Source organism: Montipora foliosa, chromosome 5 (genome assembly GCF_036669935.1).
Source record: "Montipora foliosa isolate CH-2021 chromosome 5, ASM3666993v2, whole genome shotgun sequence".
NCBI lineage: Eukaryota > Metazoa > Cnidaria > Anthozoa > Scleractinia > Acroporidae > Montipora > Montipora foliosa.
In genome coordinates, this window is record NC_090873.1 from 744,295 (window position 1) to 772,196 (window position 27,902).

The 27,902-nt window shown below is 41.0% G+C and overlaps 2 protein-coding genes across 3 annotated transcripts in view; one reads left to right on the forward strand and one right to left on the reverse strand.

The window, feature by feature from the left end:
• Positions 1–19,227, reverse strand: part of LOC138003292 (adhesive plaque matrix protein 2-like) — a 45,777-nt gene extending 26,550 nt beyond the window's left edge. The window contains exons 1-3 of one of the 2 annotated variants that reach the window (XM_068849257.1): positions 19,177–19,227; positions 18,986–19,082; positions 7,386–7,486 (exon numbers count right to left, since the gene is read on the reverse strand). The gene's annotated coding sequence lies outside the window, so the exon portion shown is untranslated. The remainder of the gene's footprint in view (positions 1–7,385; positions 7,487–18,985; positions 19,083–19,176) is intronic. The other variant, XM_068849258.1, reaches the window with a different exon arrangement.
• On the forward strand, positions 605–27,880 carry LOC138004577 (fibropellin-1-like). The gene is made up of 25 exons (XM_068851129.1): positions 605–1,106; positions 3,512–3,622; positions 4,016–4,129; positions 5,814–5,924; positions 6,280–6,393; positions 7,134–7,244; positions 7,622–7,735; positions 8,402–8,512; positions 8,893–9,006; positions 9,631–9,741; positions 11,956–12,072; positions 12,506–12,619; positions 12,718–12,828; positions 12,923–13,042; positions 13,142–13,258; positions 13,825–13,938; positions 14,796–14,891; positions 14,994–15,113; positions 20,389–20,547; positions 21,925–22,080; positions 22,424–22,564; positions 23,578–23,607; positions 24,155–24,436; positions 24,577–25,165; positions 27,119–27,880. Exons 1-25 carry the CDS (start codon positions 605–607, stop codon positions 27,156–27,158), a joined length of 3,819 nt encoding a protein of 1,272 aa, XP_068707230.1. The 3' UTR covers positions 27,159–27,880.
• The last annotated feature ends 22 nt before the right edge of the window (positions 27,881–27,902 follow it).

Genomic DNA, 27,902 nt, shown 5'->3' on the forward strand with positions numbered 1-27,902 from the left:
TCACAACCGTCAACGTCATCGTCGTCATCATCATCATCATCATCATCATCATCATCATATCGTCTTATGGCATGTTTTATAAAAGAATTCACAGTTTTTCAAAAACAAAAATTCATTGCAACCGTAAAAACCTTAAGCATTACGCTTAATCTGAAGTAAGGCAGATAAAATCCGATAATTTTATGTTTTTTTATTGCGTACTTTTTCTGAGTTTTATCGATGTGTACATTCTTCCAGCTGCGATCAAACATTCGGACACCAGGGACGACTGCTTCCCAAATTCATGTCTCAACGGCGGAACCTGCTTGGTAACTTATCACGGTTTCAAGTGTATTTGTCTTCAAGGATATAAAGGGGATATTTGTGAAGGTAAAACGAACTGCAAACTCAACCTAATAATTACGATTTATTAAACGTTGTAGGTAAATTTATCCTATCATTTTTTCTCATCCCTTTGTGATTCTCTCCATCATCTATTAATGAACGATAGTGGATTGAAAAAGGTTGTTCAACTTGAACAACCTTTTCCAATCGGGGGTTCGACAATCGATTATACCATGGATCTGCGACTTCCTCACGAATCGCCGCCAAGCAGTAATAGTAGATGGCTGTCGCTCTGACTGGGCGCTCGTCAACGGTGGTGCGCCTCAAGGAAAACAATTGGGTCCCATTGTTCCTTGTAATGATAAATGACCTGGAATTGAAATCTCCTTTGGAGTCCTACTGGAAGTATACTGATGACGTAACTGTCTCCAAGGTCCGGGAAGCGCAAGAGTCGTCGTCACTGCAAGCGGACTTTGACGAAATCAGTCGATGGGCAGAGCGTAATGATACGAAGCTCAACGGCAAAAAGTGTAAAGAGATGACAGTCAGCTTCCTTCGCCACTGCCTAGAAAACCAGCCCCTCCGCATCAATGATCGTTTACTCGACAGTGTTTCGTCATTCAAGGTCCTCGGTGTCACTCTCAACAATCAGCTCAAGTGGAATGATAACATGGTTACCATGGTAAAGAAAGCCTCCAAGCGACTGTATATTCTGCGCGTACTTCGCCGTTATGGGGTTCCTCCGGCTGATCTGCGGTTGACCTACTTCTCCCTCGTCAGGAGTACCCTAGAATACGCTTGCGCAATCTGGCATACCTGTCTGCCAATTTACCTTTCGCGAAAAATCGAAATGGTACAGAAATGAGCTTTGCGCATTATTCACGCGGAAATGTATTATGAGGATGCCCTGCTCGCTTTACAATGCAGTAGCCTCGATGAACGAAGATCCAGTCTCTGCCTAAAAACTCTAAAGAAAGATCGAAGAACCGGTCTCTCGCCTCCACCATTTGCTTCCGGTGTCACACAGGAGCTCCCACGGTCGGGATCTCTGCAACTGGAACCGAAATGTAGGACTAATAGGTACAAGATGAGCTTTATCCCAGCTATATGTTACAGTCAACGCTAAATTTCCTTAATGGTTTTTACCATCCATGTTATATTAGTTGCGGGGTAATAATCGATTTTAGGATATTTATAATTAGAATTTAACTTACTAGAAAGTTCGTTTTATGGCTTTTTAACATATTGTAATTCACCTATGGGTGCGAGAATATGTTTTCAATAAACCTATTATTATTATTATATAGCAGTTAAAACGTCAGTATGCTATATAAGTAGCATCACGAGGCGCTGCCAGTAGCGTAACCCGTGGGCTATAAAGTGAATAAAAGCCAAACTAATTACAAAGAAGAGACCGAGTAAAACTTTAAAAAAATGTCTTTCTTAAGGAAAAGGGACCTATTGGCGACTGAGACTTCTCGAGTCATCACGTTGCGACTTTAAAAGTGCGAGGAATATTTCGAGTTCCTGAGAGGCACGCCTTTTGCATCTTTCTGAGCACGTCTTTAGCTCTATTGCCCACCAGCGTCTGTAGAGTAGCATCTAAGTCCTTGGACCATTCCCCCAAAACGTCTATGATGATATTGTATTGGGCGATATCATATCCTGGGAGCCTCTGCTTCATCTGAGCGGCGCGTACTTCATGGTCTTCTCTGACGTCTTTTTGTCACGGTTGCTCACCCAGGGGCAGCTCATCTCCAGTGCTATGACTTGCTTGTGTTGGTTGTTGACAATCCTGGCGTCTACTCTATTCGCCTTCAGTTCTTGAAACTCCCCATAGATCTGAACATCCCAGTACGCCTGTACCTCCGCTGTTTCATAGACAGGCTGCGGTTTGATGGGTGAATACCAGGGAGGCACAGTATCTATCAGGCCCAGATCAAATAGGATCTCGAAGAATAGGATCTTTAAGACTGCGTCATGTCTTGCCACGTACTTTGTTTGTGCAAGCGCAGGGCAAAGCGGATAAGATGTGAGCTATGTTCTCTAGCGCTGTACCGCATAACCTACACGATGGGTCGCCGCTCGGACTCACGCGTGTCTTGTGGATGGCGTACAATCGAGTAGGTTGAAGCTGTTCGTATAATTCAAACATACCCGCCACTGTATGTGTCGGGCATGTTGGCCACTCGCTTAGCCACCAAAAGCACCCCTCAGTGCTTAGCTCCTCGTCACCTTCTCTTGCTGTTACCAACTTCCCTTGCCAATTTTGGGCAGCTACGTCCCCTTTCAAACAAGCAGCGCGTCGCCCTGGGGTAGACCCTTTATAAACATTATGGTCTCCGAAGCCTCTCTCCCCTTTTTCGTGGTGACCACTGTTCTGGTATTCCAGCTTCTCGACAAATTTCGGACAGTACTACACACGCAGCCGGGAAACCTGTGCATCAGCATCATCTCCTCTAACCAACCATGAGCTATGGCGTCATAGGCCCTCTTGACGTCAATCCAACCCATGCTGAGGTTGCGTCTTCTCCTGTGATAGTCTAACGTGACCGCTCGGTCGATCAACAAATTATCAACCGTTCCGCTGCATCCAGCACGTGCACCCCTTTGCGCACCCACCATCAAGCCGTAATAATTCAAATGCTTGTCAATCGGAGCAAGTAGGCATGATGTATACCATTTATAAATGGTGTTCAAACAAGTGATCGGTCTTCGGTTATCACTAGTGAACTCCCCCGGTTTAGGAATCGGCGATGTTTTTCCCTCAGAGAACCACTGAGGGTACTCTTCGTCGCTACTTGAGATCGCCTGAAATGCAGATGCCACGCCCTCACGCAGGGAGTGCGCATGCTTCCACCAAAAGTTCTTCTTCTTCTTCTTCTTCTTCTTCTTCTGCTTCTGCTTCTGCTTCTGCGCTTCTGCTTCTGCTTCTGCTTCTTCTTCTTCTTCTTCTTCTTCTTCTTCTTCTTCTTCTTCTTCTTCTTCTTCTGCTTCTGCTTCTGCTTCTGCTTCTTCTTCTTCTTCTTCTTCTTCTGCTTCTGCTTCTGCTTCTGCTTCTGCTTCTGCTTCTGCTTCAGCTTCAGCTTCTGCTTCTTCTTCTTCTTCTTCTTCTTCTTCTTCTTATTATTATTATTATTATTATTATTATTATTATCATTGAATATATATTTGACGTCCCCTTTAGCACCTGAATATTGCACATCTGCTCCCTGTCTTAACGGAGGAACTTGCAAGGAGACAAACAGTGGTTACAACTGCCTCTGCAAAAGTAGATTTCGAGGACCAAATTGCGAAGGTAAGGCTTTCATGGAAGCTGATGTTAAGTTTCGGAATTTACATACTTAGAATTACAAAATATATGCATAATTGATCACTCCCTACAGGGATTTCATGACAGGGCCAATTAAACACAATCAACGAAACGGCAGACCAGAACAACAACTGTTAATAATCCCAACTAGCCGAAGGTAAACCAGTTGGTTATTATGGTAATATTTACGAGTGCTGCCGAGAAGTTGAACCAGGGACTGCTAGGATCAAATTCAAGGAGTGATCAGAACACGCTTTGAACCTCGGGATCTCCGGATCCCAAGGCAAGCGCCCTTACCACGAAGCCACTCTACCTCCACCTCGTCTAAAGTCCACACTATTCTCCAGAGAAATACTAACCCCTATTTCAAATTTTCAGTTGAAAACCATTGCCGTCCAAAAAATCCATGCAGCAATGGAGGTCTATGCGTTGAGGAAGACGATGGATACAAGTGCAGATGTAAAATTGGATACACGGGCGTAAACTGTGAAGGTGAGTTTTGCTTTAGCTGTACTGCGTGCCTCTTCATTGCAAACAACAAGTGAAAATGGAAACTTTGATAACTAAACTATGGGCACAGCACTTTCGATATAGCAAACAATTGAACCAGATGGATCAAGTTCATTAACTAGAAGAAAGTTACTAGCAAGTAAAATCATGATCACTTGCTAGAGAATCTGACTTTTGTGCCGGTATTGGTTGGTTCGAACCCCGTTTAAAGGGGCTAGGTCACGCAATTTTAGGCAATTTCAACACTGATCGAATGGTCATAGAATTAACTAAAATATCAAAATAACTGTTCAAAACTATTGAAGAACTCTGACAAAACACAGGGAAGCCAAGAAGGGACATGGATGGACAAAACTGGAGAGGATTGAAATGGATTGAATTTGGGTAAATTTGAAAAACGTCGGCCAACCTTTTTTCAAACTTATATCAGTCTATATCAAAATGTCATTTACACAGCTGGAAAATCATTCTCAGTTGTTAGGTGGCCGTGATTTTGCAAATGAAAGACTCTTGCTCTGCCATTTTGACGTTTGGAGCTCATAATTAACAAAATTAAACAAATTTACCTAAAATAGCGTGACCTAGCCCCTTTAACCACAATACAGGGTCTTAAATCTGGTTTACTGCGCTTGTTCTTTGCTCTTTGCCTCGTATCAGTGGATTGCGTCATTTGAACGGAAACGTTAAAGCGATGGCCTTTGTCTTATCATTTGCTACCTATTTGTAGCAATAAGGTAAGTGTAAAGGTTAGCCTTATGTTTTTACTTGAGGATCAACTGGAGTTTTGGGGACCCTTGACCCGTGACCATTGACCCGTGACGTTGATTGTCTGTATCCCCAGACGCGAGTGATGTTGAAGTTGGGGGAAAGAGCAATTTGACAATTCGTGACGCTTAGCAAAATCGAAAGAGCAATTTGACAATTCGTGACGCTTAGCAAAATCGTCATGCATCTAATTAAGTGCATTTCTCGACATGTATGTGCCGCAAAACAACATGGTATTCTAGGACGAGAACGACTAGAAAAACCTTAAATAACTATGACCACAACCAGGTTTTCTGAGCCCGCGAGACTGAGCACCCCCTGCAAACCATTGTTTTAACAAAAACCTCTGTTCAGCAACCTGGTTCCGAACGACTACGAGTACGAGATTTTCTCATAGAACAACAGTGAGTGCGCGCAAACCAGCGTCATTTTGGCGGGAAAAACGTGATACCTTCGTCATTTTAGTACGAGGTTTTGCAAAAATGTCGTCGTGTCAAAACAAGTCACCGCAACAGGGTAGCACTTTCCGATGAGGAAAAGGCTCAATTACCAGCAATAAGAATAACTGAGCAACCTACGCTGCTTACAAAGAGTAAGATTAATCGGACGGGTTGTAAATTTTCTAAGTATTTTCGCTAAAAACGGGCAGTGAAATCTCGTACTCGTTCTCGTCCTCGACCTAGAATCTAAAGGTCCCTATTAACGCGGGGACTGAGCCAAACCGATCAATTTCAATATTTCCAAACGGTCTTCTTTTCCTCTTTGTAAAGTTAGGAAATTAACGTAAATCCCTTAACAAACCAAATGAACTACCATTTTGAAGAACAAAAGTGAAAAGTAAAACCCACTCTTCTCTCAATAACAGAAATCATTTTCAGTTGAACATCTTTTGCTTTAAAAGAAAAGGAACAATGTGTACCAAATCCCTGCAAGAATGGAGGAACATGCATTGCCGAGCAAGATGGATACAGCTGCATGTGTCAGGCAAATTTCAGAGGAGAAATATGTCAAAGTAAGAATAAAAAACTTTCATGGTTCTAAATTTTACATGAATGGTGATTGCTTCCTTGATTGAGCATTATTTACAGACCAAAAACGAAAAATTGTAACCGATTTGGGCTTTGGAAAGGACGGAATTTACATTTTAATATCGTTTCATGTTACTTAAAAATTGATTAAAACACTTCTCGATCCCTTCAAGAGTAGCTATGCTTCACGTATATTTCTTTGTTTCTTACAGCCGTAAACGTGTCTTGAATTTCTCTTGCTTTCGGATTTAAAAGACGCATCACTTCTAATATTAAGTTTTACTGAGGAGTTTAAGATTTCAGCGCGATAAAAGCTATTATCTATTTTGTTTGAATTAGTTCAGGAAATGTGCGCCTCGAATCCATGTCTTCATAAAGGAACATGTATCGATATGGATAACAACTCGTTCAAGTGTCTCTGCGCGGCAGGTTGGATGGGACACAACTGTGAAGGTAGGTTATGTCAGTTGGATCATCATCATCACTACCACTACCACTACCACTACCACTACCACTACCACTACCACTACCACTACCACTACCACCACCACCTTCATCAACATCATCATCATCATTATCATCGTGGTCGTCGTTGTCATCACGTCGTCGTCGCCGCTGCTGTCGTCGTCGTCATCATCATCATCACCGTTACCACCACCACTACCGCCACCATCATCACCATCATTAGCAGCAGCAGCAGCAGCAGCGGCAATATCGCTTTCACCGATTTCATCATATTTAACAATTATTCGCCGAAGGCGAAGTGATTGTCGGTGAATATTCACCGAGACGAAGTCGAGGTGAATATTCACCTATAATCACTGAGCCTGAGGCGAATAATTGTTTTAGTATAAATAGTACACAGGTGATTATTTCAAAAAAGAGAAAAAAAAAACAAATCAACGCGAAATCATCTTCACTTACAGTGGCAAAACGACTACTGGCAGCCACTTTGTCCGTCGAGGTGATTATCGGCTGATAATCCGAGATAGCGAGCCAATCAGAGCGCGCGATTTTGTATAATCACCTGTGCATTTATACTAAGATAAATTAAAACACTTCCAACGGTTTAAACACCCGGCAACATTTAGCATTCATGACAAAACCAACACACCATGATGATGTAAGAGAACAAAAGTAAAATAGTATTAATTCAACATCGATAACAAAGGCATACTTTGTGATGTTTCCAGAAAAGGACTCATGCATTCCTAACCCTTGCAATAACGGAGGCAATTGTCAAAGGCATGGATTTACATTTGAGTGCAAATGTGCTCTGGGGTACAAAGGAAAACATTGTGAAGGTACGATAATTCTAAGAGGAAGAAATGATCTTTTTTGTGGAAGTTGTTGCAAACAATAACGAGCTGTGCCATGTGCTCTGGTCTTTATCACAGTAGGGTTAGCAATGCACTACCATAAACCTTAACTTTCTTTGTCCTAACCTGACGAAGTGATGAAAGCGTTCTTCCTTGGGTATCCACTGAAGCATCGTCAGCCACGCGCATGAGACGGGTGACCTCCTAAAATGTCGTCGATTCATTACCTGAAAACACATGGTCACTCCCGTTAATATAATAATTACTAGTTTTCATCGGTTGCTAGCTAGTGTCATACTCTAATCGATTTTAGCCTTGTAAGAATTTTAATCTCTATTTATGTTCTTTACTGTACTTACAAGCGAAGGACCCGTGCAGCCCTAACCCTTGTCATAACAGAGGCCACTGTTTAGCTCGAGGAGAAAATGGCTTCAAATGCAAATGTGGACATGAATTTACAGGATTTAAGTGTGAAAGTGAGTATTTACACTCCAGTATACTTTCAATTGGCCAGTTTCTTATTCTCACGGTTAAACTGGATCCAGCATGACGTGGAGGCTAACGAAGGGGAAATAATTTGCATATGAAAAGATTCCCTCACAGTGGCATCCACTTCATGCTCGATCCAACCCAACCGTTGGAATACGAACCTGGCCTATTGTTTCGTCTTGTTTTCCTTAGGAAGAAAAAAAACAGTACTTGTGCTTCGTCAGTTGATACTGAGGATCGTAAATGAAACAGAAGCATCTGCTGCTTTGTTTTCATCCATGACTTTTTCGTTAACATAATGTGTTTAGAATCTGTGGTTGGGTGTTTCTTATTGCCCAAAATGAAATTACTGATTAAATACGCAAAATGTCGCATCCTAACAAATTGCAAAAAAAAAATTAATAACAGGATCAAACAAGACTGAAACTTGTGTGTGCAATATTGCGCTGGACTCATTTCTCACACTGACCTATCAAGCCACCCAGGAGCTGGACAATTACAAGTTTAAGAGGTGAAGGAATGATGGAAGATATATGAGACATGCACATATGTATGAATAGAATAACTGATCACATAGGGCCCTTTTAAAAGAGAACCGAAAAAAACTTTAGTTAATTAAAAAGTTGGTTAAACGATGTCTTTTATTCTTTCAGAGGTAAATCCTTGTTATCCTGATCCCTGTACAAATGGTGGTACTTGTAAAACAATAGCTGAGAGCTTTAACTGTGCTTGTCCCCTGGGAAGATTGGGAGAGTTTTGTGAAGGTAAAATCGGCCTTTTGTGGCCTCGTTTAAAAATTGTACTTGCCGTGTTCAGTTCTGCAAACTTGGTTTTTTCACAGACTTTAATCAAACAATTACTTGATGGCTTATTTATAGATGATCTTGTATTTCAAATTTTATCGAGCACGAATGCAGAATGTGGTTAGAAATTGACCATCCTAGACTCAATGTTAGATCACGAAGTATCAAACCAATCAAAGTGTCAAATTGAAAGAGGAAAAGTCAGGTTGGTCTTTAAACCATCAGGAACAAAATGTGTGCCAAGAAACGTGGAGTCGTCGATCTCACGACTGCATAAATTTCTCTGTAACTACAAGGATTCTTCAAAAGTTAAATTATTTTGGTTATTCTTTTACCCACAGTTAGCGACCCCTGTTTTCCTAATCCATGTCAAAATGATGGATCGTGTTCAGCACTCAGCCATGGCGGATACCATTGCACATGTGTCCACGCTTTTGTTGGAGCACTGTGCGCAGGTATGGATTTCCTCCTCTCAAAATCACAAAGCCAAAAGAGGTCATGTAAAATTAAGAAGAAACTAAGTGAACTAGCTATGACCATCATCAATGTTAGGACAGCATTTAACTGATGATCATTTCTGAAATCATGTTGTCTGCCTCCTTCCTCTCTTTACTTACAATTCTAGACCGGCTCCTCCACATCACTGCTGTGAGCAACCTTATAAATCCAATATTATTTCAGCAATTTACTTTTAAATGATTGAATTCTCAGCTTTGTTTCCTTAAAAGTCCTCTTTAGGATGAAGTTTTCGATTTCTTATTTGCCTTTGAAAAAGTTTATTTTCGGGATGATTGTTGCCTTAAGACGATTTAATAAGAACATATTACAAAGAAAGAGAGACGTGATCCTCGCACTAATGTAGACAATTTAAGCAATTGTCTCTTACAAACGCCTGAAAAATGCAGGTCATTTCAACGGGATTCGAACCCACGACCAATGTTCTCTCAACTAAGCTATGAAACCACTTAGTTGGGAGTAGGTCAATTCATGTTGTTGGGCTCATGTTTGCGTCATTTCATTGGCAATGGAGTTATTACCGTCGATGATGTTGTTCTTTCTGGTCATCCTCTTGCTTTCAGTTCCAGATCCCTGTATGCCCAGTCCATGCCTCAACAATGGCACTTGTGTCAATACCGGCACCACTTTTCACTGTAGATGTGCTCCAGGATTTTCCGGAAGTCGATGCGAACGTAAGTAGCATGGTAACAGCATCAGTGCACAGAGCACTTTTACTTCTTATGGGTGGGGGAGTTGCCTCTAGCTTCAATTAAATTGATGCTATGACACAGCAACTTCCATAAACTTATAACTTAATGAAGTAAGATCGTCCGGGTGAGAGGAGTCCTTGGAAGAAATGACTGAATTTTCACAGCCTGAGCGGTCACAGTCAACCTCAGAGTCAAGTGAATTTATGCTGATGACACGAATGTTACTTTTGCTGCATCTAACATGATTGATCTTGAGACCCAAATCAATACTGAACTGAAAAGCATTAATCTCTGGCTTAGAGCTAACAAGTTAAGTCCTGAGTTTATGATCATTAGCTCGCGTCAAAATTGCAGTCCTTAAATGACAAGACAATAAATATTAATGTAGATGGCGTCAAAATAAACCAAACAAATCATAGCAAAGCTCTGGGACTGAACATAGATGAAAACCTATCCTGGAAGGAGCACATACTCGCAATTTCGAAAAAAGTCGCTTCTAGTATCGGTGCACCTAAGTGAGTCAGACCTTTTATTTCCGGCACACTGCTCTTAAAATATACAAAGGTTTTATTGAACCACATTTTGATTACTGCAGTGTTGTTTGGGATTGCTTTTCTCGACAGCTGAGTGAGAAACTTCAAAAACTACAGAATCGTGCTGCCAGAGTTGTTACTAAATCAAGTTCTGATACGAACTCTGGCTGTCTTCTCAACTCGCTTAGCTGGGACAACGTATCAGTTAGAAAGGAGAAGCAAAAGGCAAACTTAATGTACAAATGCGTTAATAAGCTCGCCCCAGCTTATCTTTGTAACATGTTCGCACCGATAGCTTTGTCCCATGATCTTCGCGACACTAGAAAATGTATTTACCGAAACCAAGAACTGACTACTTGAAACGTAGCTTCAGTTAGAGCGGACTGATATGGAATGATCTTCCAAAGGAACTTCGCACTACAGAATCTCTAGGCATCTTCAAGAGAGGCATTAATAAATGGTTCTCTGTATCGGACTCCCACGCCTCAAATATGAAAACCAGTAAATAAAAAATTTTACATGTAATGTATTTTTTTCTGTTGTTATAATACTGATATTTTTACCGTGTCAGTGAAACGTATAAGCACGCGGGTCTTTAAGTAAGCTGCGTCGCAGACGTAATCTAACACCGGTTAGTAACGTCTGCGAAGCAGCACCGAGACCCTAACGAACTCAACGAAAAAGTAGAGATGCTTTTCAAATTTCCTTTTAACATGATTGGCTATTACCAGTCTTGTGCGCAAATTGATGGCGAATTGAACAATTGCTTTTTTAAACAAACCAATCATGGTGCGTACTCAAATCCTGGTACGCTGCTAGGGGGCCCAGAACAAGAATTTCGGCACTGCTTCGCAGACGCTACTAAACGGTGTAAAATTACGTCTGCGACGCAGACTAGTCATTTGAGGTGATTGATCATTTGAAACGTGATGGCATTGGTCAGCCGTGGTGTTCGTGGCTGGGAAGACTGATTGCTGCGTCTCGATCAGTTAAGGGTCCGAAGCTCTTTCATTGTTTGACTGTTCTGTTGGTTTCATCAAAAATATATTTTTATGGTACCAAAAGTGACTGGTAATGGTTAAAATGAAATTGTCAAGAGAGTACATCCCCTTTCTACTGTGAGACGTTGGTAGTGGTTTGTACACTAGTGGGATGTGCATTTAGCACTCTGCTCCTGGTCTATCGTTGGGTTTGTCTTCGTCTTTCACTTTACAAGTAACTGTCGTAAAGTGGTTATAGGTCTGTAAGCAAAGCGGATGTTGACGGGGGGAAAATTACCTTCGCAGTGATAAGTGTTTCGTCTGATGAATTCCATGTTGACGATGTTCTTCCTGAAACCGTTTTCCAGAAATTAGGTCTCATCAAAGAGGCTGTCAAAAGAATTCCAAACTAGTTGTGCTCGCGTCGTAACGGTACGTCTGGTCTTTACTTTAATAGTCTGTCAGTACGAAACGGCGTCCATTTAAATATAGTATGAAGTTTTATTATCTTCGTCAAGTGTAAAAAATCTCCAAAACGCCAATGACGCCACTTAAAACAATACTGAATTACGTCGTGTCGTGGCTGCAAAATGAGGGGCACATTCGACGGCTGTCAATCCAGATTTATTGTAACCTTAGAATAGCCGGATATATTTGTAATTACTTATTGAATCACTTCACAGATCACTCCAAATGCGTTCCAAATCCCTGCCTTCATGATGGTACTTGTCGTGACGTGGATCTTGCACGTGGATATGTGTGTTACTGCTCTGTCGCATACCTGGGACCAAACTGTGAACGTAAGTTGTCCGCTACTTTGCACTTTGTTTGTATTTTTCTCCTTCCCTTGCTTTTATTCTTTGTGCTATTGCTCATTATACTTTATATTCGTCTTCGCTTTCAACTGATAGCTTTTGTATTCCTCCGCGTTTACTGGCCTCGCGCTAACGTGGTCTTTCCTGGATCGAAGCCCAGTATTCGGATTTATTGTAAATAATTCGAAAATATGCTTATGCAACTCAATTTCCAGTCAGTCATAAACGCCAGTAATAGCAAGGAACCGCGTAATCGGATCAAGTCAAACTCAGGAATGTCCAGAAGAAAATTAGTAAGAAACATTTGCACTCAGACTTATACCTGAGCAAAAGCTCACAAAAAATAGTCAGACCTTAGCTACTCATCTTGTTAAAACACAGACTGCGTCAGGAAATTGTGTCTTGGTATAATCTTCAGGGACCAACTTGTGTTACCCACATAACCCGTGTCAAAATGGAGGAACGTGCAAAAGCGATGGCACAAATCAGGCTTGTCATTGTGTACCAGGCTACTTGGGATCACAATGTGAACGTAAGTAATCAATTTCTGCATTTCACATGAAAGACAACGACCTCTCGGTTCGGAGAGTTTTTTTTAATGATTAATTAACTAAAACTCTTCTTCTTCAGAGTTCAATTATTGTCACTCGTCACCTTGCAAAAATGACGGAACATGTACTCCAAAGACAAACGGGTTTGAGTGTGAATGCAAACAAGGATTTTTCGGAAAGAAGTGCGAAAGTGAGTTTACTTTTGTCTCGATTCTTCCTTTCCTTTGACACTTTGAAAACAAACTGAAAGAAACCCTTGAATGTTAAATTTGAATTGCCCGCAGCAATGAGCAGCCATTGTTTTCCCAATCCATGCAAGAATGAAGGTCTGTGTACTGAAGTAAAGAACAAGGATGGATACATGTGCATATGCAAAGAGGGCTTTGTGGGAGACAATTGTGAAAGTAAGAATAACTGCTCACAGGACTCTTCCTTCACAACATGAAATACATCATGCAAAAGATTAAGAGACAGTAATGTAATGCGAGATTGTTTTTTGGTAGGAAATGACCCGTGCGCACCAAATCCGTGTCAAAACTCTGGAACATGCTTGGAGGCTCACACGAAAAGAGGATATCACTGCCTTTGTACCCAGGGATGGCGGGGTTATGTCTGTGATCGTAAGTATAACTCTTCAAGCCTCACAAACAAGGAAACTCATATTAAATTGCATGGAAGATTGAAGGTTTATTTAGGATTGTTTAATATTGCATGAAACGCTCCTATTTTGAGAAAACTAAAAAAAGTATAGAAAATAGCAAGTAATAGCACAAACGATATCAGCATGTGACCTTGGGCATACACAGGCGCATAGCACTAGACCTTCTCCCTGATTGTAGCATCACATTCAGTATTTATATTTCTGCTGTTTGCTTATAAGCTGATGATAGATCTTCCACGTTCCTTTTTTGAAAAAGTTGGATAAGTATAACTAGAGTAATAGTACACTTATGTCTTTGTTTAAGTCTTAGTTAAAACCAGAAATGAATAAGGGAGAAAAAGATCAATCTAAATTTTTAAAGTAGATATGGCAATTCATTTACCCTTTTTAGAAATTCATGGCACTTTATTCCGGCATTCCTATTTGATTTTTTTTTAATTTTTGTATCTGCATGGGACATTCTCATTTGCCTGCAATGGGAATAAGTTTACTTAATATTTGAAATGTAATAACAATTCACCTCAGGACAGGACCTTTGTTCGCCAAAAAGCCCATGTTTACATGGAGGAACTTGTTTCAACGCTTTGGACACCTTCATCTGCCACTGTCCACCACGATACACAGGAAACAACTGTACTAGTACGTATACCTAAATTCACTCAACACCCCCGTTTTTGAAAAAGATCTCTACAGACAAAAGATGCGCACTTTAGGAAATTAAGACGCCATCGACGGCGGCTGTTGCTGCTCAAGAAACCCACTAACAACATTTCCTGGTCTAACAGGAAACAATCCATCACTGGTTTTCTTTGAGACTCCGTAAGATACCTTTAAAGCATTAAAAGTCAAAAACATGCAGTAAGAGAAAGGTACCTCAACCTTAAGCCAGTCATTAAAATATGAAACGGTGTGCTAGGGCGAAAAGGAGTCAGTGCACTATTTTACGCTCAAAGAAAGGTAAAAGAACTACAAATTTAGTAAACTCGAGGACGCTAGGCGTACCGTAGGTATCTTCGCTAGTCTCTCTGATGCAAATGTCATTCAACCGAGGTTGGCACTTGTTATCATCGTTAATCATCATCATTACCATCATCATCATTATCATCGTAATTACCATGTTCGTCAACACCGTCACCACCATCCTCACCCTGGGGTGCAGGGATGGCGCAGTAGTGAGGGCACTCGCCTCCCATCAATGTGGCCCGGGTTCGATTCCCAGACCGGCGCCATATGTGGGTTGAATTTGTTGGTTCTCTACTCTGCACCGAGAGGTTTTCTCCGGGTACTCCGTGTTCCCCCCTCCTCAAAAACCAACTTTGACTTGATTTGCGTTAATTGTTCATTTCAGTTTACAGTGTCCCTAATTAGTGCTCCAGCGCTAGGACGACTAGACACTTAAATAAAGTTCCTTTATTTACCACCATATCATACGCATTATTATGACAATCATCATACCCGCTTGTCATCATCATCCTTATCGGCATTATCTCTTTCAGCTGACAAATGTGATCGTTGTGACGAGCAAGCGAATTGCCTCACCGGAACTTGCGAATGCAAACATGGATTTGTAGGCAATGGTTTCACTTGTATACGTAAGTAGCCCAGTTGTTTTAAGACGCGCTCTAACAGAATTACCACAACGGCTTCGCAGCTGATAAGCAGCGTTGAGATTTTGCCTTCTTACTTGGTTGTAGCTGTGGGAAATCCTTGTCAACCCAATCCATGTGAAAATGGAGGAACTTGTAACCGAGGACATGGTGGAAAGTTGTTTGAATGTGTCTGCAAGGAGGGCTTCACTGGTAACAAATGCGAAGGTTTGAACTTTGGCCATTCCACTTGTTCTTTTTCTCTTTGTTTAATCTAAATAAGAGCAAATCCCTGTGTCCGGTGATGATTATTTGAAGTTAATTTTTAGGTTGCGGCATGCAGCGATGGTCCTTTTTAACACTTGTTTCAGCTTGGTCCAATTTCAAACTAATAGGCTGTCGTCAATCGTGTCCTTGAGAAAAGCACGCAGTACGACACAACTAACAATATATTTCACATAAGTTTCGTAGGAATAGCGCCAAATATTCGCTCTCTTACGTGTTATTCTTTTGGGTCGATTTCACCCGGTAAAACGTAGTTCTCTTTTGGAAAACACTCAAATGTAATTAAAACACTGTGCGAAATTCCACACAATGAAACCAGGGAGGGGTTAGGTCCCCAACTCTGGGCAAAGAAAGCGTGGGCCCTCAAGCAAGTGTTCTCTGAGGTGCTCTGAGACGAGGCCTTGGCAGAGGCAAGTGAAAGTAGGCCACTTTCTGCGAGACAAACGCCAGACGAACAGTGATTCGACTTGAGTCTGATTGAAATGAACTTTTGCGCTATTGGCCATTAGTGCGCGTAACCTAGCAGCTACAATCTATAGGCGGCAATGATTCCCAGAATTAACTGTAGAATCTTAACAAACGAGAAGGGCGCCAGCGTCTGCTATATATAACAAAGTTACAATGGTCCACATCTCCAAACACTTGAACTTCTAACAATTTGCCCTGTTAAGTCCCTATGTGCTGGTACGGCACCCATGACTCCGATGACCAAACACCTTTGCTTTGCCATTCAGTAAAATGGCAAACGAGGTTTCCCGTTTGCAACGATATTTCCTTTGAGGATTTATATTATAATTTACTTCGTCTCTGTTGAAGCCCCTTTGCATATTTTCTTATATTGTTGAGCATATAAAGTTGTAATAAATACTTTTCAAGTTCGTATCCGTGCTATACGATTTCAGTACCCAAGAATTACGATCACCTTGAGATTGAGGCTTAGAGAACTACCTCAAAAACACTGTCATTTATTATGTTAGAACAATAGTACGCACGTCATATAGAAATATGTTATAAAATGATTGTTTTCCGTCCATGACAAAACACTGTCCGACATTTTTCTTCAAGCATCTCGCGTTGTTATACAATTATGTTGGACGTGTTATTATAACAGTAGGAAGCCAAAGCACAGTGAAGACGATCTCGACAGCTACAAAAGTGTTATCTAAAACCGTTAACTTTGCATTATTGTGATCATTTCGCGATTATTCCAAGTCGTTAGGCATAGAAAATGCGCACAAACCTTTCATGAATAACATTGGTATAAATGTTGTGGGAGTTTAGAGGATAAAAATTCAGGAAATTATACTCCAGGGCCCGGTTGTTCGAAAGCCGATTAACTTAATCTAGGATTAGCGTAAACTTTTGTTTCATGTTTCAACTCTTTGGTAAAAGTTTCTTTTGCTTATTTTTGTTTTATAAGATTGAGTTCTTCTATTGTACAATTTTGCCGAATATCAGCGTTGAACAGCATTTGGGAGTAGAGAAATAAACGACTTAATTAATTTTTAATCTGGGATTAGCGTTAATCTGCTTTTATACAACCGGGCCCAGTGCTCATGTCCTCATCATAAGCTCAAATTTGATCATTTTTCACATTGTTAGGGTGCTTGAGCAAGGATGACTACGGCTTCAAGAACTTCATCTTAAAATAGAACTTCGCATAATTCTAATCATTTTGAGTTTTGAACAAGTCGTTCGAAAAGGAAAGTGTGTACCAAATCTCCCGCCAGAAACAAAATTGGTATCAACGGTGGGGAGGCTTGGAGAGAAACTTCGAGTGCCCATGTCCTCCGCATACTAATACATCGTTCACAAAACTTTAAATTTGGTCTTTCACGTCATGAAATGCACGTGTGGGTAAGGGCAGATCACGTGTTTTTGCTCATTAAGCCATTTGTTTTCTGCCGCTCTCTTTGTCATCTTCGTGAGTCATCTATTGCATATTTAACACTAGTAATTAAATCAAGTTGTCAATGTTCCCCTAGAGATTCAAAACAACAGAGAGTTGACACTAGAGTAGTGTCAACACTGGTGTTACATTGTGCTTCTCCCAAGTGTGACCGCAACCATCGTTGCTAACGGTCTCTAAGAAAACGACGACGACGACGGCTACGGCTACGGCTATGGCAATGGCTATGGCAACGGCAACGGCAACGGCAACGGCAACGGCGACGGCGACGGCAACGCCGAAAAACATTAATACATCTACATCTACATGTTCAGCACTCGGCAAAGTCCCTTTTTGACTTATGGCTGTTTCTGCTTAGATAGCCTCATACACCGTAAGCCTTTTAAGAGACATCACAGCCAAGCCAGCCACTTCTGCTGGAGAGAACAGGACAGCCGCAACACCGGGGACTCCATCCCCTAGTCTTCTCGAATAGTCTGTGGGTTCTTTAACGTCCTACGGGGAACTTATGAACACGGGGCCTTCGGTTTATAGTCCTTATCCGAGAAGACTTGAAAATCTAACCACTTGCAGATGTCATTACAAAGGCAGCTCTCTCTCCTCAGTTATTTTAAGATCCTGAGACAGTGTTGATCTGGGGTCCGAACCCGCGACGTCCCGCATGACAGCCCGATGCTCAACCAACTGAGCCACCGGTGGGCGGTACTTGGTTGAGGTCACACTTAAGAGAAACAGAGTGTAATACTGGTGGTACTCTAGTGTCAACTCCTTGGTTTTTTGAATCCCTGGGGGAACACTGAACAATAAAGCTTGATTTAACACTAGTGTTAACTCCCCGAATGCGACCGCAACCTTTGCTAAAAACGGGAAAAAAAATCGTGCTGCACGTGCGGCACATATTTTTGCTGTACTCTGCGTAAAAACATGAAGAACGAATTTGAGGTTTCAACGTCAACGTGAGCGTACAAATCAGAACTTCTCTTTCTCTCTGTTCACTCAAAAACCGCTCGATCGTACCAATTTATGGTAAGGATTCTTCGCCCACAGAACACGACGTGAACGAGACGGCATTACTGCATAGGACTTACGATAGTGTAAAGTTATTTCCTGAAGCAACGTTTGTAGGGTCGGATCCAGGATTTTTCTTTGGTGGGAGTGAATCACTATGGAATGGCACCCTCCCCATAGCTCCGCCCCTGGTTTGTCATCGACTTCGCGTCGTAGACCTTCAAGTCTACCCCGCTGTCAGGGCCAGAATAAAACAAAATACTATACCAAAATCTTAAACGCACGTTCAGGGCATAATGCAAAACCATTAGTATTTATTTATTTATTTATTTATTTATTTGTTTATAATTGAACCCGTAGTCCTTGCTGCTGAATGTGTTGCCTGGCTGTGTAACACCACTAACAATTTTGTTTGACGAGCGACATCAAGTTCTCCGAAAGTTTCGAGTGCATTTTGTGATATTTTTCACTTAAGTACGTATGCTGAACGACTACGTAAAACGATAAAAAAATTGCTTAAATTTCTGAGAGCCCTCCTGATACTTAACCTCCTTATCCAATTAATTAACTGCGAAAACCATTTATTAAGGAAAGTAAATTTGAGCACGCAACGTAAGACAATGGTTGCTGTCACACTTGAGAGAAACACAGTGTAACACTAGTGTTGACACCACTCTAGTGTCAACTCTCTGGTGTTTTGAATTCCTAGGGGGACACTGAACAATAGAACTTTAATTAACTCTAATGTTAACTCCCTAATACGACCGCAATCAACGTTACAAGCAAATAACACGTGGAATCATTACAAACCATTCAAAACACATTCATAACCCTTTCGGCTTTGTATTATTGTTTATAATACGTCTCTAGGTTTATAAAGATAAGTTCCCAGGCTAACCTGTGATTGTTACAATTCCTCTATCTCCGAAGGCTTGTTGCTTTTTTTCTAGTTACCATACGAACCTCAGTTACCACTGAGTTCAGCTCAGTTAAGACTAGCAACGTAATAAAAATAATAACTACGTCATTTCTATTCTATTAGTTAACGATATAGCTTGAAAATAATTGGAAATATTTTGCTGTGCTTACCGCTTTTTGGAGAAAGAAACCGCAACAATGAAAGCCGTGATGAAAACAAAATGGCTGACATTATGACTCGTTCCCAGTGTCTGCCCGGCAACTCAATGTCGCCACGGAAACCAAGCTTTTCCTCTATCTTTCCACTAAGGGCCTGGTTGTTCGCAAGCCGATTAACTTAATAATCCACGATTAGCTAAAAGTTGGTTCCATATTTTTCGACTTTTTGGTGACGTTTCTTTTGCTTATTTTTGCTTTTCAAGATTCTATACTTGTACAAATCCCATAATGTACCGCTTTTAGCTCCCCTCCCCCCCTGTTCCAAAAAATTTGCATAGGCATCTTCCTATCCCAGGAGAAATTGCAAACGACGATTATGCAAAATTTTGGGGAGTAAAAGAGGTGTATTATGGGATTTGTGCACGTAGAGAATGTATAACGAATATCAACGTTGAACAACTGACATTTGGGAGTAGGGAAATAAACTCCTTGGTTAAGGGATAATAACACAAGGAGTCAGCGTGATCCAGCAAAAGGCAAAGAGGCAAGATTACGTTTAAATTCCGAAAGTGATTGTGCGGCTATTGCCTCATGGAGAAGATCATTCCTGAGCATTGCACCACTATACGTAAAGCTGAGTTTTAAGAAATTTGCCCCTGCCCTTGGAAGTGCTAGATCAGTCTCAAGATTCCCGAGATTACAATTAGTGTTAGTTTCATTGAGCTTTATACAAATCATTCAACACATCAACAGACCTAATAATATATGAAGAACCCGTAATAACCCTTGCTGCTCGGTTTTAAATTTTTTGTAGTTTATCTTTTAATTGTTTAGCCCTTTCATATTTCAAACCTTGAGCTTGCAGGGGGTGTCGCAGTACCCGTCAATCAACAAACTTCATAACATTATGTCATGATTGACTCCAAGTTAACGGAAGTAATTTCGTTACGTTCGCAAATCACCGAAAACCACAATCCGACGTTTGATAAACAAAAGAGATTCGAAGCAATCACTGGGGTTTATTTTCTATCTAATGGATCTAAAATCAGTGATTGCAGCACCCTTCCCCCCAAATAGCGTTGGAATGCTACAATGTTTCTTAAATTGCTTCTGTATTTGATTGTAACATGGAGCGACTATGCATCAGTTAGTAGGCCACATGCTCGCTGTCTAAAAACGCAAGAAGTAACAAACAAGGCCCTGTTTGTGTTTTCTTCTTCGTAGTTTCAAAGAGTGCGTGTGTTTCAAGTCCATGTGTAAACGGGGGAACATGCGTAGACGCTACAAATAATGATGGATCCGTACTGGAGGGTGTGCTGTTTACGAACCATTCGCAGTACAAGTGCGTGTGCGCAAAGGGATATGCAGGGCAGAACTGTCAAAGTGAGTTTACACATGTAACTTCAAATGGTATATTCAGGGTTGGTTTCGTTGCTGATCTATAATACAAAATCTCGCTCATCTAACTGAACTTAATATATACTAAAACAGTGGATAGCGTTGAACTCGCGCGCTGATTGGCTACTCAAACTCCGGATATCCTTTGCTATTCACCTCCGAGCAATTCGCGCGGAATTTGCGCACGAAAATGTTGTAATCTTTGCAGGAATAAATAAGTTAAAATCATCTTTTTGTGCTATATTATCTCACCGTTTGAGTATATACTAAAATAACTATTCACCTCAGTGTCGGTGGCTAGTGATGGATATTTTCCTCGGTAAATATCCACCACTAGCCACCTCCACTTCGGTAAATAGTTGTTAATTATTTACATGCACACCGTTTATAACGTCTGAATAACACGGTGTGGCCGAAGGCTGTAGTAGTTGTGAACTTCTAAAAATTTTGTTTACGCAATGAGAAGTGACTACCGTTTCACCGGTTTGCGGCAATGCCAATATTTTAAGTGTCATCAAACATTTTATTAAACGACAGGCAGTGTTTTCACTTGCGACGCAAAGACAAGAGCGCTTATTTCACCGTGAAAACAGGACTGACGCAAGCTTCAGCACAAGCGCAGGGATCAATTTTTTTTTCTTTTCCTCGTGCTTACGCTTATGTTTGCGTTCGCTTGCGTTGTGTGAAAACGGGACGTAACGCAAGGAAAACGCAAGCTTTGATGTTCGTCAAATGTATAAGACACGTTTCAGATTCCACTCGCAGCGCCTCGTTGTAAGAGAGAACATACACCTTATTCCAAAATGGCCGCCATTTAAATATTCTTTTGTTTTTATTCAAATTAGCCCTTGATGCCTCGTTCTTAAGCTTAATATTCAAAAGAATATTTTATCTTGAACGAGGCAACAAGGGCCAATTTGTATCCGCATAAATCAGCGGCCATTTTGGAATAAGGTGTATGGAGCTAGTGAATCTTTGTCTCCGCGTAGTGTGCTTGTGCTTGCGTTATGGTTCGTCCTCACTTGACACGAATCTCTTGTGCTTGTTTTATGCTTCGGCGATTGTGCTTGCGTCGCTAGTGAATACCAGGCTTGAGAGATCTATTTATCGATTATGACTCGGGGATACTGAGAAAAAATTCGAGTGCTGCAAACTTACGACCTTCCGATTATTAGTTCAGATGCTCTATCACTGAGCTGTAGGAGATTCGCGGGACCTTCGTCGTAGTTTCGACTCCTTCAAAGGAGCACTCGGATTTTTTCCGAGTGGTCCCGAGTCCTTATCGATGAATAGAATCATTTCAACTTTCTTTGGTCTCACTAGTTATCTGTACCTGACACTAGTATGTTTTATGTTTGCCAGAACTAGTCTTGGTAAATCCATGTTCCACCCACCCATGCGTGAACAATGGCACATGCTTTGATGACGCAAACAGTGCTGAGATGAACATCAAACTTCTCAATTCCCTGGATTTTCGGTGCTTCTGTCCAATCGGATTTAGTGGAATCATATGTCAAAGTAAGATTACGAAACTTATAATTTATTGACTGTAACTTTTATTCCGAAGAAACGTTTCCGAGAACCTAGCAGTAACCACATTGAAGTGTTCATTGATCCCGGACTTGACTAACAAATGACCCAGGTTGCTCAAAACTTGAAGAGAACAAATCTAAGTTAATTACCATGACAACCTACATATTTTAATACTACTTGACCAATAATTAGCGCAAACAATGCTTCGTGCATCTCGGCGCAGGTTGACACCAACGACAGTTTTTCTTTCTCAGACATCATTATCATGGACATAATAGAATTATTAAAACATAAATACGCAAACTCAATCAATTCTCTGTGTTTGCAGTTCCTTACTCAGCTTGCAAGTCGAGCCCATGTCTTCACGGTGGTTCCTGCCTGGATTCTTCAAATACAGCAGATGTGGCCTTCAGTGCAAATGGCTATAAATGCCTTTGTGTTGAGGGATTCAATGGTCCTAATTGTGAAGGTTAGTACGCCTATGACACGAAATTTCTTCGTTCTAACTAAATCACCTAAATTACTGACCAAGTTAATGACTAGTTGGTGACAGAATATGTATTCGAAACATAAAGGGAAACTGGAGGCCGTCTTTGTCTATCCACTTTAAAAGCGTATGCTTGCTTATGAAAAGCGAAGTCAGTACGCGCTCATAAAGAGTCCTTCTTTATATTTTTTGAGCTGGCGTAAGCTTTTCTTTCACGATCGTTAAAAAAACAATACTTTTGTTTTCTTTCCTGACAACACGTCTATTGATGTTATTTACCCAATTACTTTAAAACTAATTGATTCAGTGGTGCGTTATATACATTGATGCAATATCAGACTTGCTTCGATACAGTTTTAATTTCATGGTACGCATCCAATGTGAGAATATAACATGACAAACAACTGCGCATTTCCTCCCCAATGTAGATATTGTTTTTCTTTTCATTTCATGATTACTTAAGAAAGTAAATATGCTGTAGTTTGTACGCTCTGTCTAAATTCACATGTAACACATGTAATGGAATTCACGGAAAACGGAATTTAAAATGTTATGCAATGGCATTTGAAGGTAAAATAGGTATTTGTAGACTTCATGCTTTGGTACATTTTGCACCTAAACAAGTATCTGTTCTTCTCTTTAATGGCTAATATTCCTTGACAGGCTCCTCAACGTTCAGAGAGTTTGCGTCCACATTTCTATTTCTAGCGAAATAAATATGACAGACCGAGTGACCGACACTACGGTATTCTATCTTTTCTTTCCGCAAACAAAACATTATTTCTTTTTTGGAAATAGTTTCTTGTTGCAGCTGCTGTTAAGACTTGCAGGTTACTAAAAGTTAGGTGACTGCCTCAACAAAAAATTGACATCCAGAATACGAGAATGGGTAACATGCAGTTTTATATCAAAAAGGGCACAAACTTTCCAACACGTTGCAAAGCATTATACTAATACTAAGCCAGAAACGTTGTGATTCTTATTTCATGTGATAGATGTCAGTGAATCATCCAGCAGACCACTTGGTGAGCATGCGCATGATACTATTACGGAAAAAGATCTGCATACATCCTTACTTTCATGCATTTATCTTCTGTTATATATAGTTGCTATGATTTTCTGCCTATGTCTTACGAGAGATTTATTCCAGCATACCGTAAATCCTCTATTAAGCCTTAAGAAAGAAAGAACGAAACATACTAGAGTAACGGTTCCCTCCTTCGTGTTTTGGACTGGGGCAATGACTGTTTAATATGGAGATCTGAGATATATCATACACATTGTACAAGTTATTTGCAACATTTGGTTTTTCACTCGCGGCAACCAAATCCGAACTTTCAGCAAGTGAAAGAATACCATACCGGATCAGCCCACATGAAGTGTTCCTGTCGAGATTAATACAGTCTATCATTAACTGATTCGGTTATAGAGAATAATGGGGAGGGTAGGGGGCACCTCAAAGAGAGGGGAGAGGGCTTATTAACTTTCTTCCTCTGAAAAGGGGGGCTAATTTGAGAGGGTGGGACTTAATAAAGGATTTAGGGTATTCTTTTCTTTATCTTTGTTTTCCAGCAATACACGTCTTACCACAAGTAACTCCTCAGTTACCAAACGCGGCAAGAACTAGTGCTATGGCCCAAAAAAAGGAACCCAACCAACTAATAAAACCTGAGGCCCTTACCATCAGTCCCAATATCGGAGCCACGGCAGAGCTAACAAAACCCAGTCAAAGCCAGATTGAAGTTGCTGTGATCCCAAAGGTACCCGAACGTGCTTCTGTTGCAACTAACGCTGGTGTCCCGTCTTCGTCAGGCCCTCCCATAGTCACAATTTTAGCACCTCCTAATTCTATTGGTACGTGTGTCATATAGTGTTCTTTTTTGCTAGCATATACTGAGTTTTAGACGCATGAAACCACAGCTAAAAGGTGTTTTAGCTGAGATGAATCAGTTACATAAGCATCACTTCTCTCCTTTGTTTAAAATCTTCTGCAGGTAACATCCCAGAGGCGCAAGATCAAAGCCCATCTCGTCCAGTCGGTTACCTTGTTCCGCCCTCAACCGTTTTAAAATATGTGCCCTCTCTAAACTTGCAAACAGCATCAGCAAAAGCCGTTTCTCCTAATATAGTATCTAGAATCAAATCAGCATCATCTCCATCGCCTTCTGCTGTGCTGATTCCCTCGCCTGCATTCCAGTCATCCGACGAATCTGATACTGCAGCGTTCCCTGTAGTTGTCCAGTCGCCAATAATCGCAATGCCTCCAGGGATGAAACCACCTCCAGACGAAAATAGACTATTGAATCCGGCATCTATCAAAGGGGCTCCTCGCCTCCTACTACCAACACTTCAGGAAAATTCACATCAAAGAGGGTTTACTCATCAGACAAGTAACGCGGGATATTATAGTCACGAACCAGGTGATAGAAATCAACTACGACAAGGCTACCGCAAATCACCGTATTCTAACATCCAAGGACATTTTGGTTACCTGTATCCCGAAAATGGATATCAAACAAATGTCAAGGCCAAGGGGACCTTACAGAGAAGATACAGACATATCGAAGATACATCTCACCAAAGGTAAAATTGTTTTTACCACAATATTTAACGACAAACAAAATGTTTATTTCACAGGGTAACAAAGATCATGACACAAAGAAAGTGCAAGCGTTGCCTATAACGTTCACGCAATCTGAGAGGTTTATTTCCCAAAATGACGCGAGCAGCGTTGTCTAGACTCTTATCGACAACGGCACATTTGCCAATCAGATTGCGATTGGGTTGAAAGAGGGACAATGGCAATTGAAATCAAAGTTAGAGAGATCATCGCACTTGAAGCAATTGCACTGAAGCATCACTAAAAAAATCCAGGCTTGAACGGATTCCAACCCATGAACGTCCGATTCAGTGCGCTACTCTGCGCATGCCCTGAGCTATCAAGTCCACCTGCAATCTCGTCCCCAGAGTCTGCACCAAGAGACCGGACTCTGGCCACTTCCAAGGCAGGACATCGGCAAATCAACATCCACACGTCCACGCACGCTCAGAAATTTGAAACAACAGTGGTTGTCAACGGTTACAAAAATGGACTTTCACTACGACTGCGCCTGCATAAACTGGAAGTGGTCAGAGTCCGTGTTCTTGGTGCTGACAAAAAGAACAGCGGACTCTGGGCAGGAGATTGGTCCACTAGCTTGGAGCCTGACAATTACAAGTTCAACGTATATCCCGAAAGAGTCTAATGAAACTATTTTAGTGTAGAATAAAATGTCACATATTTGAGCTAGGATAATCTTGCGATCTTTCATCTCATTGTCCACTCCTCAGTTTCAATATGTGGGACTTCGTATATTCTAAGGTTCAAATGCTAACAAGAAACCATTACCCAGGAGTAAGAGCTCTTTTTTCTTGGGCCATCTCAGTTTTATGAGAAATAACACACAAACAGCGGTGACAAACATCATATATAAACGCATACTTGAAATTATGTTTTACTTGACGTTTCGTATGCTTCTGCATACATCTTCAAAAGCGACGGTTAATACGAAATTGGAGTTTAAATATACAGGATCACTAAGTTATTATTATTCGAGTATGCGTCTTTATCTGCGTCTAGATCTGGGTTTATATCTAATGTTTGTCACCGCTGTTTGTGTGTTATTTCTCATAAAACCAGGAGTAAGAATCTAGTATCAAATTTGCCCCCATCAGCGTCAGAAAAGTGTCCATTTTCATTTGACCAATTCAAATCTCCCGGGGTCAAGATTTTTTGTGCAATGAAAAAAGCACTCGCAATAGGCCACCTTCGTCATAGTAAAATTCAGCTTGAAAGAGAGGTTTAGAGGACAAAGACAAAGGAAAGTGGATGATATGCTAATATCTTTCACATTCATTGCAACTTGTTTCTATTGTTTTCGTCCTCTCCGCCTCACTATCAAGCTGAATATTGATATTTCAAAAATGGCCTATTCACAAATCCCATAATACACCTCTTTTACCCCCCAAAAAAATCTGCATAGGCATTGTTTTCGACTTCTCTTGGGACATTTTCATGTCCCAGGAGAAATTGCGAAAAATGGTTATGCAAACGTTTTGTGGGATAATAGAGGTGTATTATGGGATTGTGCAAGTAGTGAATTTAAATGATACGAAAAAGACTGGAGCAAAACGTTTCATTCCCAAAGGGTTTGATATGGGTACAACATTGAGTTAGCCCATTTTTGTGTATTGTTTATTTTCCGGTAAAACTTGGTTTAAAGACACACTTTTCTGACGCTGATTGGGATTAGCGCAATTTGGTTAAATCTTACTCTTGGGTGATGGACTCTCTTTAACAATCAATAGCCCATGAGGCGAAGCCGATAGTAGCGTAGCCAATCAAAATGCAGGATTTTCTTGAGGAATGCGAGATTTGCCGTAGTCGTAGTCGTAGTCGTAGTCGAAAACTCTTATTTGCCCGTAACTGTGACCTTAGGGCTGTCTAAACGTTTTCGTATCATTGCAGCTTGCTTTTGTGTGTTTTTGTTCGTTTAGTTACTCTAGACGGCGGAGTCTGATGACTTCAAGAAATTGAACGAGGAAAGAGGATGCCTCTGGGATGAGAACTTCCAGCTTAATTTCCATGGCATCGCGTTCACGACAAACGTCAGGCTGGAATTTGCGCTTTTCCAAAAAAACAAGAAATGAAACTGTTTGATGTCACCTGCAAATATCGACCAACCTCTCAAAAGAGAGAGACAAGTCAGAAATAAGATAATCTTCATGCTTTTAGAACAAGCAGCCGCCAGCCGTTTCACGTTTCCAGTTTCACGTAAAGTTAACGCGATGCTAAATTTCTCTATTGGGGACTTTAGGAGTTTAGGAAGCACGAGGGTTGTAAGTTGTACAATATGAGTAAAGTATCCTATAACTGAATTGGTACGGCCGAATTTGAAGTAAAGAGAGAGAATGATAGACTCACTGTTGTAAGTCCACGTTGTCGTCAAAAACCTTTAATTTGGTCATTTCAAGTTGCTGTTTTGACGAGTGCGGGAAAGAAATGTACAAAAAATGCGGGCCACAAGTACAGATTTGCCGCTAACAAAACAGACCGGCCTGTAGATTTCAAGTCTGCAAATGACTGGTCTGCAGAGCCCAGTGTGCACTTTAGACTTGCCGAATGAAAGATTCACATATGTACGCTTACGCTGTCGTCGAAACCTCAAATTTAGTAAAGTAAAGTAAAGTAAAGCGGCCATATTTAACGTCAATACTCGTAACAGTAATTCAACTTACAAACCTGTGGTCGACGGTGCGTTCATTTCACTCCCCCCCCCCC

Excerpts from the sequence above, each read along its gene's own strand:
- LOC138004577 (XM_068851129.1), top strand. The coding sequence starts at position 605 with ATGGCTGTCGCTCTGACTGGGCGCTCGTCAACGGTGGTGCGCCTCAAG. Across the intron at positions 9,742-11,955 it reads TTCCGGAAGTCGATGCGAAC|ATCACTCCAAATGCGTTCCA; the intron begins GTAAGTAGCATG and ends ATCACTTCACAG. Across the intron at positions 22,081-22,423 it reads TAGTGGAATCATATGTCAAA|TTCCTTACTCAGCTTGCAAG; the intron begins GTAAGATTACGA and ends CTGTGTTTGCAG.